Raw genomic sequence first — 18,725 nt, forward strand, 5'->3', positions numbered from 1 at the left:
AACAAACCACCATTGCATGGACTGTATGTACTAAAGAATGAAAAATAAATCCACACAACGACAGTCTAATGTCTGCATATATTTATTTACACATAGAACACCAGCAATTCACCATTATTCTAGTCCAATATAAAACTATAAAGCTCTTGAAGCAAATGTTTGGTACAATCAGCCATGTGAGACTGGCCACAGTAAGTTTTGCAAGCACACCAGCTTTGCAGGGTTGCAGGTCATGTAAGTTGCTACAACAACTTGACTTACCAAAGCATTACATTTCCACCGCCACACTCTGTTTATAATCATACATTGAGGAGGCCCTTATTGATTATAACAATTTCCATTTCATTATTCAAGTCACCCATATCTGGTTAAAATACTACAAAGCCGGCATAATACAGCAGAAGAAAAGCTTTGCGGACGAGCCTGTGAGCTCTTAAGGATATTTTCTCATGAATACAGCAGGTGTTCTCTCAATCACTGTGCAATTTTTAGGGATCAGTCAAGGTCCGGAGGTCACCAAGCTCCGTCTAAAGTGACAGTAGTTTTTCAGGCAAAAAAAGTTTGACTCTTTGATTACCTAAAAAAAAATTGGCTACCTTCTGGCAATCAACTTATTCAGCCGTTGACTGTGTGACAGTGGCTTAACTGTAAGTATTCTGAATCAGATATTACAGATATCATATAGTTTCTAGAGAATATTCATAGCCTCTTTCTTATAACTACTAAGAGCAGCTTGTCGGCAAATCATCACTTTTGTCCACTACAAGCACAAATCCTGCCATCCTGCTCATCAAAGCTCCGACCTTGTCTATGTCTAAAACCCAGTCCCTCTCCAAGTGGTTCTGTAGTCTGTCCATGGCCTCCCCCTCTATCTCGGAGTTGGACCGGTCCATGTGGATGGGTTCTTCCAGCTGCAGTACCAGGATGATGGCCGTTTCCTTGTAGGGGGCATTGGTGTTGTCACAGTAGGAGTGGAAGATGAGGTTGGCCTGAAATGTAGAATGTGGATGTTTCTTGTTTATTTTTTGATATCAATTCATTTTCTATCTATTTGCATGTTTGAGCCTTTGCTTACTTAACAAAAAAGGAAATAGGCCCATTGGCTGCTTTTCATTGAGGTCATGATAGAGGAGGTAAAGGTCAGACAAATTATAACAAAGATCAAGTCAGACTTCGCTTTCTTTTATCAGGGTAGCTCCCTCATTATCTGTGTACTGGTTTACAGATTCAATGATACAGGGAAGTAGCAGTAGCACAAAAGTGTACATACTAAGGCCAAACCTACTAGTACAGTCCTACATGTCCAAACCAGATTGTTAAAGATAATCCTAGACCCAGCATTAATCCATGTTTGGTAACAAAACTTTACTTCTATCTATCATTCTCTACTGAAGAGTCTACATATAGCTTAAGGATTTTACCTACCTTCCTAATCCCTAGACTTCCTGGTCATGGGTGTGGGTGTGTGTTGCATGGTAGGCATGAAGAGGGAGATTTTACCTACCTACCTACCTACCAAGGATCTTACAACACTTCCAAACTGAACCTTTATAGCTACCCATACCTGTAGGGGAATGTCCTGTAGACTGTAGACTACAGCTGCCTTGCCTCCCTGACTGAACCCTGCATGGAGAACCTCGTCTAGGCGCTTCTTAGCTTCATCTGCATCCAGACCTTTCAGCTGCTCACCTGTGGGGGGAACATTCACGAGAAAGCATTAGTTGTGTGGCAACAGTTCTGAGTTTGGTGGAACGATTAGCTTCATGTGCATGCTATAGCAATACTAGTATATGAAAATATAGGAATGTGTGTGGCAAGGTGGTCAAGGTTATTGACACATTAAAGATCCCACCACACTTCAAAATTTGTGTGAGTGGATCAAACCTTACAGTCCAGACTGTACAAAACAGCCTTAAGGCAGTTTACCAGTTATGCAAAGCAAGCAAATAAAAATTGTTAGCTATACTTACCAAAAAGCAAAATCCATAATATCAGCATACTGGAATGAAGCCTATGGTACCTTATAAGATATAACACAGCTATAGCCTTAGGCCTACTTCTCTTACAAATTCTTCACCTGCTTGTTTTTGCCAACTCTAGGTTTACCATATATATTACTAGGTTAGCTTTTGCTTGCTCCAACACTAGTACATATGTCCATCTTCATTTCTACCTTGTCCCCCCAACGACCCGGAGGTCAAAGGACTAGGTGGGTAGGTAGGTAGGTACACTAGTACACCGTCATGAAGGCTGATATGCAGGCTAGAGTACCAAGCGTTCTATTTCTAAATGTCATATGTATATGTTCGGTTTATGAAAGTCCCATCCTTACCGTGCACGACAGTAGGCCTCTTATCGAATCCCTGAGCGACGAGCCTGGCGACGCACCTCGCCGTGTCGTGTGTTCCCGGCGCGGACGCAACCAGCAGCACTGCAGGCTGGGTAATAATGGCGGGCGGGTACAGGAGGGCGCGACCCATCGCACCAATGACCTGCAACATGTAACACTACTTCACAAACAAGGAAGAGACAAGGTGGTCTTGTGTGTATGGTTGTTACACTTACAGATTAGGGCACAACTCATCGCAGCAACAACCTGCAACATGCAAGAAGCATCATTACTTTACTCGCAGGAGTATTATTCTGGCTTGTGTGGGTGTGTTTGTTTCTGGAGTGCAGTTTCCGTCTGTTCTAACATGGGTGCCATCCTAGACTCTCATACTCTTCCCAAAAGAACTAGGGGCCCCAGTAAACTAACTACTACTACTAGTAGTAGGATGGCATCAAGGCCGTTGTCTGTTCTGCCAGGGGGTGCTTATTGCTAACGTTACATGTACTAGCTATTAGTATGCATATGAATGATATGATGTACATGCACATCTATAATTTTTTTTATGAAGTACTTTTTACAGTATCATCATGACACTAATAGAAGACAATAATGTTCTCACCGTCCACGTGCGTTGGTTCTGATTGGGAAACAAAGTCTTCAACTTCCTGACGTATTCCTTGTACAGTTCGGGGGAGTCGATGGCCGGCGCCCCCTGCGACTGCAGTGGATCCTTCCGAAGCATCGGCAAAACTATTGCAGTCAGGGCGACTATAACGAGCCCTATGATTACGATATACATGCATAATGCCGCGGGATCTGTTGCATTCTTCGCTGCACCGTCAACCTTTGATCTATCAGAACGAAGTGGCGACGTTCGTGCTTGTAAAGGCGAAGCTTTAGTCTGTGCGACAGTTTCTACGTTCTCCTTGCTCGCCCGTTGTTTGGAGCCAGCTTTAGCGGCCTTTCTACGCTTCAAGTCCCGCTCGACCGAGTCTTTGCTGCGGGTTCGGGACGCCACGGGAGACGGTCCGGCCGACTCCTCCCCACTGAAGTCGCTTAGCCGGGAATCTTGTGAGGTGTCAGGATCTTCAGAGTCTTCGGAGAAACTTCCCATACCGCCGGGCTTCGCTCGGGTCGGCCCACCGTCCATGTTGGCTCGGCGTCGGCCGGGGGAGAGTGGGACTTCCCCCGAGCCGAGTCGCGCGTCAGGTCGCGTCCCTCGCCCTGCGGCGTCTGCCCCGTGCAAGGGCTGGCGTCTCAGTCCGCTACGACTCATTCTTCTACAGCTGACCTGTCGCTAGGCTGGCGAAAGTGCCTGAAACTCGGCAAAACGTCCATTTAAGCTGACGAAAGTGAAACCGCGCCATACTTTTTAGCAGGGCGCGGCCATGTTTATTACCCACTATGCACTAATCTGGAAGAACTCACTACGCTGGCGGGGGTGTCCTGCTATAAAATCGAGTCGCCGTTGTTGTAGTAATGAGGCGATCTCCTATCAAGCAGATGTACGAGGCAATATTGTAACGTTTTTCTAGCTTCCCATTTTTGCAACAAACGACTTTCGTTACCAGAGGGGTAATTTGTAACAAAACAGGGAGCTAGAAGAAAAAGAAAAAAAAAAAAAAAACAGAAAAAAAACATCATGCTTCACCTCATAATAACTGCTTTACCTTGAGAAAAACCTAACAATTTTGCCTTCCAACCTCTGCTTGGAGCTTAGCACTGAGGCTCTGTATGGGATTATTGCATTACGAATTACCTGAAATTCCCAGCCCAGGGCCCATAACGATTACGCCCTACGTTGCTTTGAACTAAAGCGGCCCATTACGAACTACGTACAATCAAAACAACTCATTCAATAGAAGATCGGGATAAAGGTACACCGCCCCCTTCCATGACCCTTGCCTGGGAGGTCATACTTGCAGAGTTGTTTGCTTGGTTTGTTTGTATACAAGGTAGCTACATGTTTATACAAAGCTTTACGAGTTCGAATTGATTTTTACGATTAAAGCGGGCAACACCGATTCTAAATAACCCTTTTTTGTGTACAAAAAATCTACTCCATAATGCAAACTCAAAAGGATAAATAAATAATCATAACCTAAACTCATAGCTTTCTTTATTTTCATGATATAGTTACTAGTAGTATTATTTCAAACAATGAATACACAGAGACGTCCAAGATATTTCTTCCAGCACCTTTATTTCATCACCAAGCTTTATAATGTCATATATATTTCATAATGTTATGCAGAACGAACACATCAAGGCAGTTCCCTCTTATACAGAATCGGGAACATTACAGTTTAACATTCCTCTGCTTACTTTTTAAAGTATCGCCCTGATCTCACTCCAACACAATTTCTCCATTTTTGATATGTTACATTACTTGCTTCACAGGCACTTTCTTTTTTCTCAATTATATTTGGGCCTAGTTTATTCTCTTTTATATTTTAACTTCACATTTCATGTCTTTGTCAAAGTCCTGATTGTGAATTTAACATGCAGATTTCCACTTTAATAATGATGAATGATATTCAACGGATTTTTTCAATAAGCTCAATAAACTCAACTCTGTGTGGCTTTTCAATGAAAGGGATGTCATCAAAGTTACATTTTTTGTCTCAAATGTTTTTCGTTACTTTTTTTGTTTAAAGGCCTTGTTGATTTTCATGTATTTCCATTTTCTGAACTCTGCCTTTTTGTGTTCCTACTTTAAAGTAACATTTTAATTCACACTACGGCCTTTAACCCTTCAATGCCAAGGGTGTTTTAGGGTGGGTGGGTGATTTTGCTTCTTTTAAGATGTTTTAAGTCCCTCACTTTAAGATATGCTAATTGACTTTGCTAAGAGGTTACATCGTCAATCACTTACGCTTGTGGCTTGTGGCTTGAGTTTTTGTTTGTTTTTTGGCCCAAGAAAATGTAAATGAATTGTAATGATATCTGGTATGTGATTGGGCTTTAGTATTTTGATTTTCGAATTGTTCAAGATTCTCAATTTTGATAAGTAGAAAGCCTTCCGACACTGATTTTAATGTTAGGAATCTCAACTGTAATTTAATTGAGCAGAGAAGAATTAAAGGCTTTATGTTTAGGCTTTATGTTTATTTACTTATGTTTTTTCCGAGTAATATGAAAAGCATTATCGTAAATCTTTATCTTTAAGTTATCACTTTGACCCAAGGTGGTATTGACACTCCTGAAACAGATGTTATATTTCTTCATATGTATATTTTTTTGCTGCGAGTTCCAAAACCCATTACAAATCTTCAATAAACCCATTTTGTATTGTAGTTACTTCATTGTTAATTTTTTCCGTCAAAATGAGGGTACGTATGTATGGGGAGGGGGGCAACTGGGTTACATGATTATGAATGGTTAGTTCTTGTCCTTATCTTACGAAATTTGAAACTTTTGATTTTGCATTCAAAAGAATGTCAAAAGAATGTAGAGTGTTTGAAATGAACACTTGTTTCTGGAGTGTATTATTACTTGAATATGGAATGAAATATCTTAAAGAACTTTTAAATCTTAATCGTAGCGGCATCGGCTAAAACCTCTTAACGTAGCCTACCCTGTTGTTATGATAGTAATTTAGCACTTCTAAGATGTAGATCACCTTTTGCCTAGGCCTAGTCGATATTAAGCACTGAAATGCCATAAGTTAACCATCTAGCTTCCATTCTAAGCATTCTTGGTCCTTGAGTAATGAGATAACGCTTAAACCTTAACATCTAATTATTCTTGACATAATGCATATGTCTTCTGTTGCCACACTGCTATCTTAACACTTGCATCCTGATCCTCATTACTCCTTGAGTATTTATATGATTACTTAAGTCCTAGTGTTGCCAAACTTTGTTCCTTAACATAACCTTAATGCTATTGGCCTAACGTATTCTATTGGTTTAATGTTATATTTCAACATATTTCTCATTAGCTTTCTTGTTCCTTAAGCATGGAAACAATCACTTAAGTATTAACGTGGTCTTGGATTTTGCACCTTAAAACAGTCGGTGGCTATGGTGGCTTACGATGTAGCGCTTTTGCTGAGAACTTTTATTTTGATTTGCTTTCTTTGCATAATGTAGGTCTTTTCCCTAATTTCTTCCGCTCTTTGTTTTAATCGTTGGTTTAGAATTGTCCTTTCTTATATTCTAGGTTTCACTTTTGTCTAAATTTACTTTTGAAAGCATTTGCGATGTCTTAGAGCCTGTTCCTCGTCTATAGCAATATGTAGCCATAATGGCAGTGCTAGGCCACTAATGTCGGGCGTTGATATGCTCTTTTAGCTATAGATCCTCCTAGATCCCTTGCCACTCCCCAACCCCTCCCAAACAAGAGATAAACTACATCAAATATGGTGTTGCCAAAGGTGGATAGTCCAGTGAGGATTTAACAAAGGCTGAGACCGTTGAGCGCCTAAAACAGTTGAAAAATCTCTCAGCTGTCTTTCAGTGAGAACACAGTCATTCACAAGGTCTTCCAAGGATCTCATAATGAGATTACATTGGTCTCTAGGGTCTGGCTCGTCCCTGGGTAAAACTAGGATTCAAAGTATTTATTTAGCCTTAATTTCTGATAAGAAGAAATGAGACTTGGGTAGGATTGATTTGCTTTGACCTCATGATATCACCAGGAAGAAAGAGAAGCATCAGAAGATGACGAATAATTTCAGATCTTAGGATCAGGGTTAGCACTACTCTCAAGATTTTAAAAGTTCCTCTGCAAAATTCATAGTTTCTGTTAGAGCTAAGGGTATGGTTGAATTTGATGATGTTTTGTTAAGTGTCTTCATGTGGCTATGTTTAAAAACCATTTGAAAGTAAAGAAATCGCCAAGTTTGCACCGAATGTCATTATCGATTACATAATTTTTCATCGTAAACCATCAGCTAGAATACACGGAAAGGAATTACTGAGATGGAAAGTATCCCCCAAAAAGTTTCGAAAAATAAGTTCAAGTTGCTACGTTTAGAATCTGTTTCGTATCAGTCATGTCCAAGGTTCGTTCCATGTCGGGAAGTCAACAACAGCGGTGTATATTTGTATGTGTATGGATAATGCATGGACCAAAATATCTAGGATTCTTTTTTTTTTCTTTTCAAGCGGAATTAGATGAATTAATGAATTAATCAATTCTGTGTATAATTGTTACCGAATTGTATATTCATGTTTACTGACTTTTGATGTCTAATGTTTATTGTTTGATTTGGTTTCGTATTGTTTTCTATTATCATTTCAGGTTTGGGAGGACAACTTGTAAAGGTGTTGATACACCTGTTTTGTCCTCCCTTCCACTTGTTTTTCCATGTGGTAAATTCAAATAAAGAAATAAAGAAATAAAGATGAAGATGAAATTCTAGTTGGAAATATGCGTTTAACTTTTTGTATAAGATGACTTTCTCCATTGGTTCTATACTCAACGCCAAAATGTCAACAGTAATCTAAAAAAAATGTTGGGCCCTAAAGTCTTTAATTATCAATGTACCTTGACTCACTGAATTGGTCCTGATATGTTTTTACTTGAACAGCTCGTGTATATAGTTTAGATAACTGGGATCATGATTAATGAGATGGAAGGGACAAAAAATTTCAGATAAGCTCTTTTTACGTCAGCTTTGCTCCATATTCTATCGACAGTCAACGCATTGGTCAGTGACAGAGTCACATGTGGCACTGTAAGGCTGTGAACTGCACTTCTGGTAGTCTCTGATTATTTGAAATCACAGTTGCAATTAGATGACTTTTGAGCCAAGATTACCAAAACCCCTGTTTTTGGTTAGGTCCTTCTGGTCATTTGGGCGATGATTGGTTGTTTACTCATACTTCCTCCTTTTTTTATCTACTACTCTGTATTTCCGAGGTATTACCATTATTGATCCATACACAAACTAATAAACGCCGATGGAGTGTTTCATTTCAAAATGTTTAAGGGTAGGCTGGTGCGACTGGCAGGGGCTCGATAACAGGCACAGGGTACGGGTAGGGAAGCGGGTAGATGAACGGTTTGATCAGGTAATAACGACTGATCAGCCAGTACAGGAAGCGGCAGAGGAGGCGAGCAACGCGATCGGCGAAGATTTGCACGAGTTTTTTGAAGCGGAGGTAACACTTGAGCAGATTCAGGACGTACCGCAGGAACCGGTTCACCTTAGCTGAGAAGAGCCAAGTGTAACTCTCTATCAATTTTTCAACCTTGTCAATGACAGCGTCCAAGAGCTCGCAGAAGTCTTGGAAAGCCTCCAAAAAGAACTTCCGGAAATATTCCCGGATATAGCTTACAATGCCGTCCCAATAGTCGACTAACTCGCAGAATACACCGAGGAAGAAAGATCCTATGTATTCATCGAGCCTAGCTTGGAGTTTGGTCATGGCACCGCGGAAAGCCGAAATAACTTCCTGAACACAACGGCTGAATTCGGCGATGATTTGACCAAGGGCGTCCTGCTCTTGTAGAGTTTCCAGTTGGGCAAGGATTTCCTCTAGGGTCTTACCAGCGATAACTGTGCGCTCTGTGACCCTGGACTCGATTTTGTCGGCCTGTGCGATAAATAAAGTGATTCGGACCTTAGAGAGGGAGACATTCTATCATGGTGTATACACTACAAGACGACACCATCAGCTAGGGAATGTTTGGTTTTTAACGTACACTAAAATAATGATGGGAACTGCTATATTCTTCTTTTTTTTTAACGAAAACTACAGTACGCTCCTCTTGGAATCACAGAACCCACACGGGGGGGGGGGGGCTCGTTTTCTACTTAACCCGACAAAGAAGTCAGACAATTAGAATTGGAAACTAGAATTTTATCAAAGGTGTTTTTTTACCTACAATTAGCCTCCAGAAAACCAAATCCCAATCAACTTTTCACAATTGCAATGGAGACAGAATGCTGACTTACATATTCGTAGACATTAGTCCAGACGTCGTAGATGGCCGTCTCTAAGCCAGTTTGGCACCAGATGAGGGAGTTAAAGCAGTTCGGAGACATCACGATGTCACAGGCGTACTCCAAATGCCTCCGCCAAAATCCCCACCGTCTAACAAACAAACAAACAAACAAACAAACAAACAAACAAACAAACAAACAAACAAACAAACAAACAAACAATAAAAAAACATACAAAAAAAACTTACATAGCTGATATTTTACCCTATAAGTTATTTACATTTTTTTTGCTCAGGTACAACAGATTTCAAAAGACCAGATGCCACAATTGCAAGTAGGTATGATTATATCTTTAGATCTGACAACTCTCATAATGCAAAATTAAGAAAATACATAAAATACTGCTTTGTTGTTAGAAACTACACTGAAACTCACGATACACAAGCCAACCTGATTGTTAGAAGATATTACATATTTACTTCTATCAACCTGCTGTTTAGTAAGTAGAATGTTAAACCCTAGTCCTGCTGAGCCCGACAATTGTCGGTCTGCACATGTTTGTTCTGTATGCTAGCCCTGACAATTGTCGTGTTGAGGGTATTTCTAGAATACATATGTTGCACCCGCGCGGTTGTTGTAAAACGAAGTAAGTAAAAACGAGCAATAGCGAACAAGTACCCTTTGTTTCAAAGGTGTCTAGGTACTTTAGCAGTGGGGTATATTTTCGCTCTGGAAACCAATCAGGAGTAGAGTTTAAAAGTGTGTCATATTTCTATTTTGCAGTTTTACGGTTGACCGTGAAAAAGTCACTTTACTTTTTCTTGCTTCACTAACTAATGACGCTTCTTTCTTTTTCTATATTCGATACACAGATGCAAGTCGATACGCTACGCCAGCGTAATTGGAGAATCATGTTTGAATATGATGAAGTTTTCAGCTCAATTTGTGGGATAAGATGTGTAATATGCCCGGTATCTAGCCCAGTGTAATGTACAGTGCCCGCCAAGCTATCACAGGGCAAAATACTGTACGGAACTGTAACATAGATTTTTAAAAACAGTATTTAAGCAAATACAAAAACTAATACAAGTGAGTATAGACCCAAGTCTGTCACTCGATTTCTTTTAGGGTGACCAGCAAAAAGGATATTGACACACCAGCACAAAATTGACTGGTTTGGACGATTACATATCAATCTCCCCATGATGATTTATGTATGAATGCATATCAATAGGACCAGGGGACGAATAGCTAAAAATCAAGCTAATTGTGGATCCAAATAAAGTAAATGATAACTTCATAAATCTTTTTAAAAAGATTCTACCTCTATACTATTTTTTACATTACGTACAAACAATAACGGCACTGAAGTAGGATGATAAGTTTGTACTCTCAGAAAGACAAAACATAAACAAAGAGAGTAAAGAAAAAAGTGTCCCTACCCTCCGCCTACAACGCCTCCAGTTTCCCCTATCCACGGGTAAGGTTCTGTAGAGACGGACATCACGAGCATGAATTCCTAGCCATTTCTTCGAGCCCGATAATTAGACATTCGAAGTAACAGAAAATGAAATGTTTAACTTTACGTACTTGAAGAAAAAATGTGGTAGCGAAAAGGCAAAAGATGGGAGGTAATAGATATTGCTTCATCCTTATCTTATCATTTCCAAAGCACGTAACATGCATGTGTCAATTGCCATCATAATACGTTGTTATGGTATGATGCAGTAGTGAAACATATAACTTTGATGATACATTTGAACTAGAGATGCACTTTTGTATTCCTTAGTGAGTTTTTCGAAGGGAAGGTAGAAAAATGTTTCACTTCCAACGTTGATAGATTAATGCACACGTTTAACACTTACGTTTGTCCGGGAGAATCTTCACCAGTATCCAACAATAACCTAAAACATGACATTGATATTTTGATAATTAGTGTTCATCTTGTATTCTATATAATTAGATTGCAGCAAAAAAGAAAAGGTAGACTCAAGTATATCAGTGACTGTGGAATCCAGTGATTCAAGACATGTTCCATCGCTACCTGCGTCATACTACGGATAAGGATCGTAATTAAGTTGCAGTAATTCAAGACCTGCATGCAAGCTGTGAGCAACTTATTGCCCACTGATTAGGTGTATTATACAACTATACAGGACTTAAGTCATTGATTCTGTCAAATCTTTCATGTGCTTTTTTTAAACAAAAGACGCGCATGTCAAACTAAAGAACAACTTGCGTCAATCATCGACTAAGCTACATACGTACAGAATACAATGACAATCCCTTGATTCTTAGCATAATCCTTTTCAAAATTACTAACAAGATCGGCTCCCCAAAAAGTGCTTAAACATGTGCCATGTCTTCCCTTTACAATGACCTACCTGCCACACAAAGGTCACTCATGACCATAGTATGTTCAGATCAAAAAATCCCATAAGGAGTACATTCACGGACTTCTTAGAACTCTGTCAAACCGGGCCCAATACTGTAGATTTAGGCTTAGCCCCTGAAGCGTCGCCAAAAAGAAAATCGTACAGTTCACCTTACCGCAGTGTTTCGTCCCAAACTGTTTACTTGTACACAATCATATTGTACCAGTGCAGCTACTCACAAGACTGACAGCACTTGCACTCATGATCATTTCACAAACAATACTTCAGCAATTTCATCCCCTCCATAATGAGGTCGCATGGCCAGCTTTTTTTAAAAGCTTTCTTGTTTATTGCAACATTCATAAACAATACATGGTTACAGCACACTCAAGTTGTTGACTTACATTCGTACCGCCACCAAAACAAAGATGTTTTTGTTTACCGCAGTGTTTGATGGTGAGGACGGCCACCAGCAGACTGGGGTCCTCGTCGAAGGTGTTGAAGACCCGATACTCGCTGCCGCTGATCTCCTCCAGGCCGCCATCGTTGATGAGGTTGGGTCGTCCGGCAGCGCCTGCCCAGATCTCAATCCCGGCGTCCCTGGCGTTTTGGGAGTAGGCTGCCACGTCCTCCGTGTTCTGGGCAGAAGAGAAACCGTTGTCATGGATACGCCAAAAATAGTTACTCAAGCAACTGAATAAAACAATCAAAAAATTTTAAAACAGTCAGACGTTTCAGACAGCATCCGCTATTTTTCGTCAGTGACTAAAGAACGATCTGTTAGAACTAGGTTTTATGCCACAACTCCGAATAGATATGTTGATGAAGTGAAGACAATTTCAGATGGCTAAATAGAATGGTAAGTTAAGACAAGGTTATATGCTAATGTGGTCATGGATACTTGTGACGTTTTGCGAACTGCTGATGAACAGAACGAGCTGAGCTAATTAGATAATTGTGAAGCTATAATCATATAAACCATATAAGGAAAGTACTTGTTTGTCCATTGGTTTTTAATTCAGTTTGTTGAACCGCGACCAAGCAATAAAAGACATCTTGAATCTTGTATCATTCCCACTTCACCATATAGAGCAGTTTTCATAAACTAACATTGAAGTCCACCAATAGTAAAGATTTGGCCATTTGTATGCCGTTAACACAAAATTCTTACACCGATTTGATTGTAGAATTTAAGTTTGGTAAAATACATTTCATTTATCAATTTGACAAGTAGACACACTCATCATGTCTATTACAATACACAGACATAATACACAAAGATCATGCAAATATAACAATTTAAAGATCGGTATCAGTCCTAAAGTTTGTTTCTAAAAGCCGATACGGCAGTGTGCTTTCTTCTTCGTAGCGAGCCCATTCCAAAGTACAGACCCCGTGTATTTCAGACTGCTCTTGAATGATTGTAGCATGTGGTATATGCAGCAGGTGAGGGTCCCATTTTGCGAGCTGCCTCACCGCAGTGCGCGTTCGTGCTTTCAACACCGGCGGAGACATCCACCAAAATATCTAGCGTTACTTCATTTTCTTGCCTTCGATAGGCCAGGAGTTAAGTATATGTGCTACACATACTTCAGGTTTGCTATGTTAGTTTAGCGATTAAGGGGGTATTTTCATAAATATGAATTGGTATTGAATTTTTCTTTGTGATAGTTGTGTGTCGATTTGCAGAGAGAACGCTAGCGACCCAAAAAATACCCATCCTAGTAAAATGGTATGGCAACCCTGTGACGTCACAATTCAAGATGGCGGCCACCACACAGGCCAAGGGATGCAAGAAAGGTTTTGCTACGCAAACCTGTATATACAACATGCCTGCTTACCTGGCCGTCAAATTTACCGTAGATCTGTCCGTCCGACAGCACTATTATTATCTTGGGCGCTCCCTTCCAGGGCGTCTAGAATGTAAAACACAACAAGCATTAGAGCACAAATGTTTAAATCTAACCTGCGCTGGGCTGGTCATTTCATTTTTCATTTTCATCTTATCTTACCAGGGACCACATCCACATATCGCCACTGGGGAGCTTTTAACGCGCCATGCAGGCATACATAAATAAAACATACAGTATGATGAAATAATAGAATTTAAAACGATCGTGCATATTAAAAAGTAATGTATAGCAGTGTCTTTAAAAAGCAGCATAAACAGTTATCAAGTTAAGTCCTGTGCTGGGCAGGTTATATTTGTACCTAGTGCGAATGCAGGGTTAGCGCATTCATAACTACTTGTTTGATGGAGAACTTAGGAATGAAAGTCATGAAATAGAACGTTACAAAGGCCTCCTTGAAAGCTTTGCTTTACGAAATGTGCCATCAGCCCGGTCGCATGGGCACAAAATGCGGTCAGAATGGAGAACACATGAGGAACTGGAGCCTAGCTGTTTGAAACAGAACGTACATTTACAAAAGGACCGTGACAAAACCACACCAAGGGCAACTAAAGTATACGCGATGCTCGTCGTCGAATTGGATGAAAGAATCGAGACAAAACACCAACTAGAATGCACGGCTTACCGTGCACTGAGCGTGGTAGATACAGTAGCCGATGCGTGTCAGTGAGTGGTGAAACGCGATGTCCTCCACGGCTCCAGCGGCATCGAGGACGTTATCGTAATAACACAGGGGGAAGGTTGTGTTCACCTCACACTTGCAGTGGACAAACCCGACCTGCAGTCAAGGTACATATGAAAATAAATTCATTGCGTAAATCATCCCCAGATATTGAGAACAAAGCAAACGCAACATATGACAAAATCGACACTTACTCTGGGGCAGTTGAAGCATTTGATGAACTCCTCGACGTAGTCTAGGGCATCTTGCCATCCGTTTACGCCCACGCTCGATGATCCGTCAACCAAGAACATCACGTCGAGGTTGCAGTAGCACTCATACCCGTAGGTATAACTACTTGTCTCTGGTGGAGCTATATATAGATCATTATAAATACGCAGTGCGAAACGAGGTTCGCTAAACAAGGAAGAGGATTCCAGCCGATAGCAATTTCAGTCAAAGCTACTTGGGCAACGGTGCCAACGGTGCAGCCAACCACCTCCAGCTATTGGATTAAAACAGTTCCGCCTATAGTAAAGACCCTCTGCTAAGCAACAACTATTTTGTGGTTCCCAGATCGCATTCATGCCCCACTCAACAATCGGAATTGGTTAATAGCGAAACCCGTCCCAGCGGCGGTCATTTCAAATTGGAGATTTCTGCAGGTTTGTTTGCACTTAGTTCGCATTCTCTTTCATGAAATGTGACAAACAAACTTGTCAACGTGATAGCGTTTTATCTTAGATTATCTGAGACGTTGTGCATGTGGTGCCAACTGTGAATTTTACTCCATATGGTGTCAAATGATTTCATTTGCAACATTCATGCCTTGCTCTACTCGACTGCAGTCCTGGTAAAAAAAAAACAGCAAAACTTTACGATTCCCCTATAAATCAAATGTAAATGTTTAATGCGTCGATCGGTCAAAGCTTTCTTGATATCAAATTTCAAATAATTAGGTTTTGCATTGCTTGCGGGTGGCTTGCTCGTCAGGCATTCGGTTTCCAAAATGGAAGGAAAAATTTTGTAACAAGATGAACAATATTAATTATGATTTGACTTGTATTATGATTTGTATTATGATTTGTATTATGATTTGTATTATGATTTGTATTATGATTTGTACTATGATTGTTATCATTCATTTACTATTGTTATCATTACCTTCATTGTTTTCATTATGATCTTTATTATTGTTATTTCTATATGTTGATATTTCTGTTTGTATTATCAGTTATTTTATGTATGGCAGGGCCCCTCTGAAAAGCAGTGGTAACCACTGAGCAGGGCCACCCTGAATAAATATGACAGAATAAAAAAACAAAAACAATAGACACTGAGCTAACATATACATGTACATTTGTGTGCCCGACTTTCCAGTTGAAATAATTCACCCTACTTACCCATATTGTTTTGAGCATTTGCCCCGCTCACGGCGACCGACACCAGCAACGCGGACAGCAGGACTTTCCCCCACATGTCTCTGGTTTAGTCTGTGTAGGATGTAAGAACAAATTGTAAGATACAAAGTGCACCTTATATCGCTAGCCGAATCGACCAAATCCTTAAAAGTGGGCCCATACAGACCCGGGCAGCTAGGCTGGCTTGGTAGTCATCCAATCGAGAGCTTCTCGGGCTCTCCTCGGTACTGGGTGTTTTGCTCGCCCGCCCAATCGATTAGCGCTCGCCCGGGGATTTGTTTACGGGATGGGATCCGGTTACCTCTCTCCCCCAAACATGGCTTTGTATCATATCTGGGCTGGGAGTACGTTTGAAACGGGTGTTCTGGGCCGGTCTATATTTAAGTATATCATATGTGGGAATTAAGGAATATCGTTCGATATGGGTGTTCCGTACCGGCATATGCTTTACAGTATTGTACTGGCTACGAAGTTGTATTGCATTGGCTTACATCGAATGATTCGAACACGCTTCGCGTGCATAGATTGCGTGGTTGTCGAAAACGACTGTACCGTATTCGAACATTGGAATTGATTTTACTACATTTTTCTGTTCGAGGATGCCCAATTTTCTCAACTTCAGGAGCTTAAATTGAAATAAATTGGTAAAATTGATATCTATAAGGTGTGAAATATAACTTACCGTCTGACGCACTAAAGTAAAATGCTCGAAAAAAAAGGACACACGAACTGCCCCGTCAGAAAAGACACACGCAGTAACAATAAATGAGGAAAACAACAATCAACCTGAAAACATTGTCAGGTAAAAAAAAAAGGCTGCTGATAGAAAAGTTTGTAACGTGAATTGCTATAAGTTGTGAAACCTTACTTACGGCCTGACTCGCTCGGAAAATGCCTGAAAGTAGAAGACGGTGAAGTGGACACTACACTGGACCCAGATCACAGCTCACAGCCCGCTCTCAGGAGAACGGTCGGGTCGGGATGAGGGAAGACGACGGAATACGCCGGAGAGTAGAGCGCAGCCCGCTACGTGGCAACTGCATCCAGGACTCCTCCGATTGGTGCATGTCATCACTGACGCGCTTATGAATTATTATAATGACTTGGTTGCATCATATCTAAAGACGTGGCGTCGCTGCTACAGACGTGGCCAGCCAGACGGCTGCTCAGACAAACGTCTCCGCAAAGTTGTCAGTAAACACCGTCCCACGCAAATACAATATCGCGGTGTTTTTACAGTCCCGCGCACCTGCGTAAAAAGCAATTAAAATGAGATCAATAGTCTCGCCTCTGACCCAACTGTGTAAATCATAGAGCAAAATCGCTTCAAATCGCCCCGGTTTCAGGATTTAGAAACAAACAATACCCAGATTTCCATTTCACATCCTGGTTGGTCTGTTTTTCCGCAGGTCTTTGAAAATATCACGGACTGCGCGATTCCCTCTAAATAGGAAGGATGTCAACATCAAGATCCTCTTTACGAGTATGCAAGCCGATACATCGTGTTTTGTACACTTTTGATCGAACAATAGCAAGTAGAAAGATCAGTCATATGTCGGTGAGTAGGTAGATAGGTGTTTTTTCACGAGCGTTTTTCTGATGCAAGAGTTTACTGGTGGTCATTTTTGCAGTACAGGATATAATCACGGTTCTGCATTATCAACAAACTATGATAAGAATATGGAGCAGGAAAAAAAGAGTTCCAATTACTGACAATGGTCTCTTACTGCAAAATCTTGCAATAAAGCAGGCATGAGTAGTAGTATAGCTACTGTAGTACTGTAAATGCAGAAATGTTCGCGGTGATGTTAAGTTTACGGTTTTCGTGGTGAACTAAAAAAACATCTCAAAAAGCTGTTCCATTGTGTGAATGTAGTGCTACGAAAGATCAGTCATAAGTCGGTCACTTTGAGAGATACTAACTCACCTGCACGCAACGGTAGGGAGGTGTTTTTGCCGAGTCTTTTCACGAGCGTTTGCCTGATGCAAGAGCTTACTGGCGGTCATTTTTGCAGTACAGAATATCATCACTGTTCTGCATTATAAAAAAATAGAAATGATAAAAATATGGAGGAGGAAAAAAAGACTTCCAATTACTAACAATGACCTCTTACTGCAAAAACTTGCAGAAAAAGCAGGCATGAGTAGTAGTATAGCTACCATAGTACTGTAGATGCGGTGATTTAAGTTTACGGTTTTCGCGGTGAACTAAAAAAACATCTCGAAAAGCTGTTCCATTGTGTGAATGTAGTGCTACGAAAGATCATTTATTAGTATCTTTGAGAGATACTAACTCACCTGCACGCAACGGTAGCGAGGTGTTTTTGCCGAGTCTTTTCACGAACGTTTGTCTGATGCAAGAGTTTACTGGTGGTCATTTTTGCAGTACAGGATATCATCACGGTTCTGCATTATCAACAAAATATGATAAGAATATGGAGAAGGAAAAAAAAGAGTTCCAATTACTGACAATGGTCTCTTACTGCAAAAACTTGCAATAAAGCAGGCATGAGTAGTAGTATAGCTACTGTAGTACTGTAAATGCAGAAATGTTCGCGGTGATGTTAAGTTTACGGTTTTCGTGGTGAACTAAAAAAACATCTCAAAAAGCTGTTCCATTGTGTGAATGTAGTGCTACGAAAGATCAGTCATAAGTCGGTCACTTTGAGAGATACTAACTCACCTGCACGCAATGGTAGAGATATGTTTTTGCCGAGTCTTTTCACGAACGTTTGTCCGATGCAAGAGTTTACTGGCGGTCGTTTTTGCAGTACAGGATATCATCACGGTTCTGCATTATTAAAAAAATGATAAAAATATAAAGGAGCAGGAAAAAAGACTTCCAATTACTAACAATGGCCTCTTACTGCTATAAAGCAGGTATAAGTAGTAGTATAGCTACTGTAGTACTGTAAATGCAGAAATGTTAGCGGTGATTTTAAGTTCACGGTTTTCGCGGTGAACTCTTTACCGCGAACTAAAAAAATACATCATGAAAAGCCGTGCCACTGGGTGAGTACAGTGCTACTATTGCTTGTAACGCGAACTCAAACCACTGCGAACACTCCATTTTCTCCCTACCGCGAAACTAAATCCCCGCGAACATTTCTGCATTTACAGTAGTATCCAGA

General features: G+C 40.6%; 2 protein-coding genes across 3 annotated transcripts; both read right to left on the reverse strand.

Annotated features, from left to right (window-relative positions):
- Window positions 1-66: 66 nt before the first annotated feature.
- Window positions 67-3,753, reverse strand: LOC136442293 (torsin-1A-interacting protein 2-like). The gene is made up of 4 exons (XM_066439072.1): window positions 2,952-3,753; window positions 2,333-2,492; window positions 1,565-1,689; window positions 67-989 (listed from the first exon to the last, which is right to left on the reverse strand). Exons 1-4 carry the CDS (start codon window positions 3,606-3,608, stop codon window positions 723-725), a joined length of 1,209 nt encoding a protein of 402 aa, XP_066295169.1. The 5' UTR covers window positions 3,609-3,753; the 3' UTR covers window positions 67-722.
- Window positions 3,754-7,686: 3,933 nt separating this feature from the next.
- Window positions 7,687-16,609, reverse strand: LOC136442280 (uncharacterized). Of its 2 annotated transcripts, none has more exons than XM_066439053.1 (10): window positions 16,479-16,609; window positions 15,577-15,666; window positions 14,389-14,546; window positions 14,138-14,290; window positions 13,444-13,518; window positions 12,045-12,240; window positions 11,093-11,131; window positions 10,670-10,715; window positions 9,240-9,378; window positions 7,687-8,877 (listed from the first exon to the last, which is right to left on the reverse strand). In XM_066439053.1, exons 2-10 carry the CDS (start codon window positions 15,650-15,652, stop codon window positions 8,266-8,268), a joined length of 1,494 nt encoding a protein of 497 aa, XP_066295150.1. In that variant the 5' UTR covers window positions 15,653-15,666; window positions 16,479-16,609; the 3' UTR covers window positions 7,687-8,265. The 2 variants fall into 2 exon arrangements, with proteins under 2 accessions (XP_066295150.1, XP_066295151.1); XM_066439054.1 differs by having other exon boundaries at window positions 16,467-16,605.
- Window positions 16,610-18,725: the final 2,116 nt, after the last annotated feature.

The sequence above is a fragment of the Branchiostoma lanceolatum genome, chromosome 9 (assembly GCF_035083965.1).
Source record: "Branchiostoma lanceolatum isolate klBraLanc5 chromosome 9, klBraLanc5.hap2, whole genome shotgun sequence".
Lineage (NCBI taxonomy): Eukaryota > Metazoa > Chordata > Leptocardii > Amphioxiformes > Branchiostomatidae > Branchiostoma > Branchiostoma lanceolatum.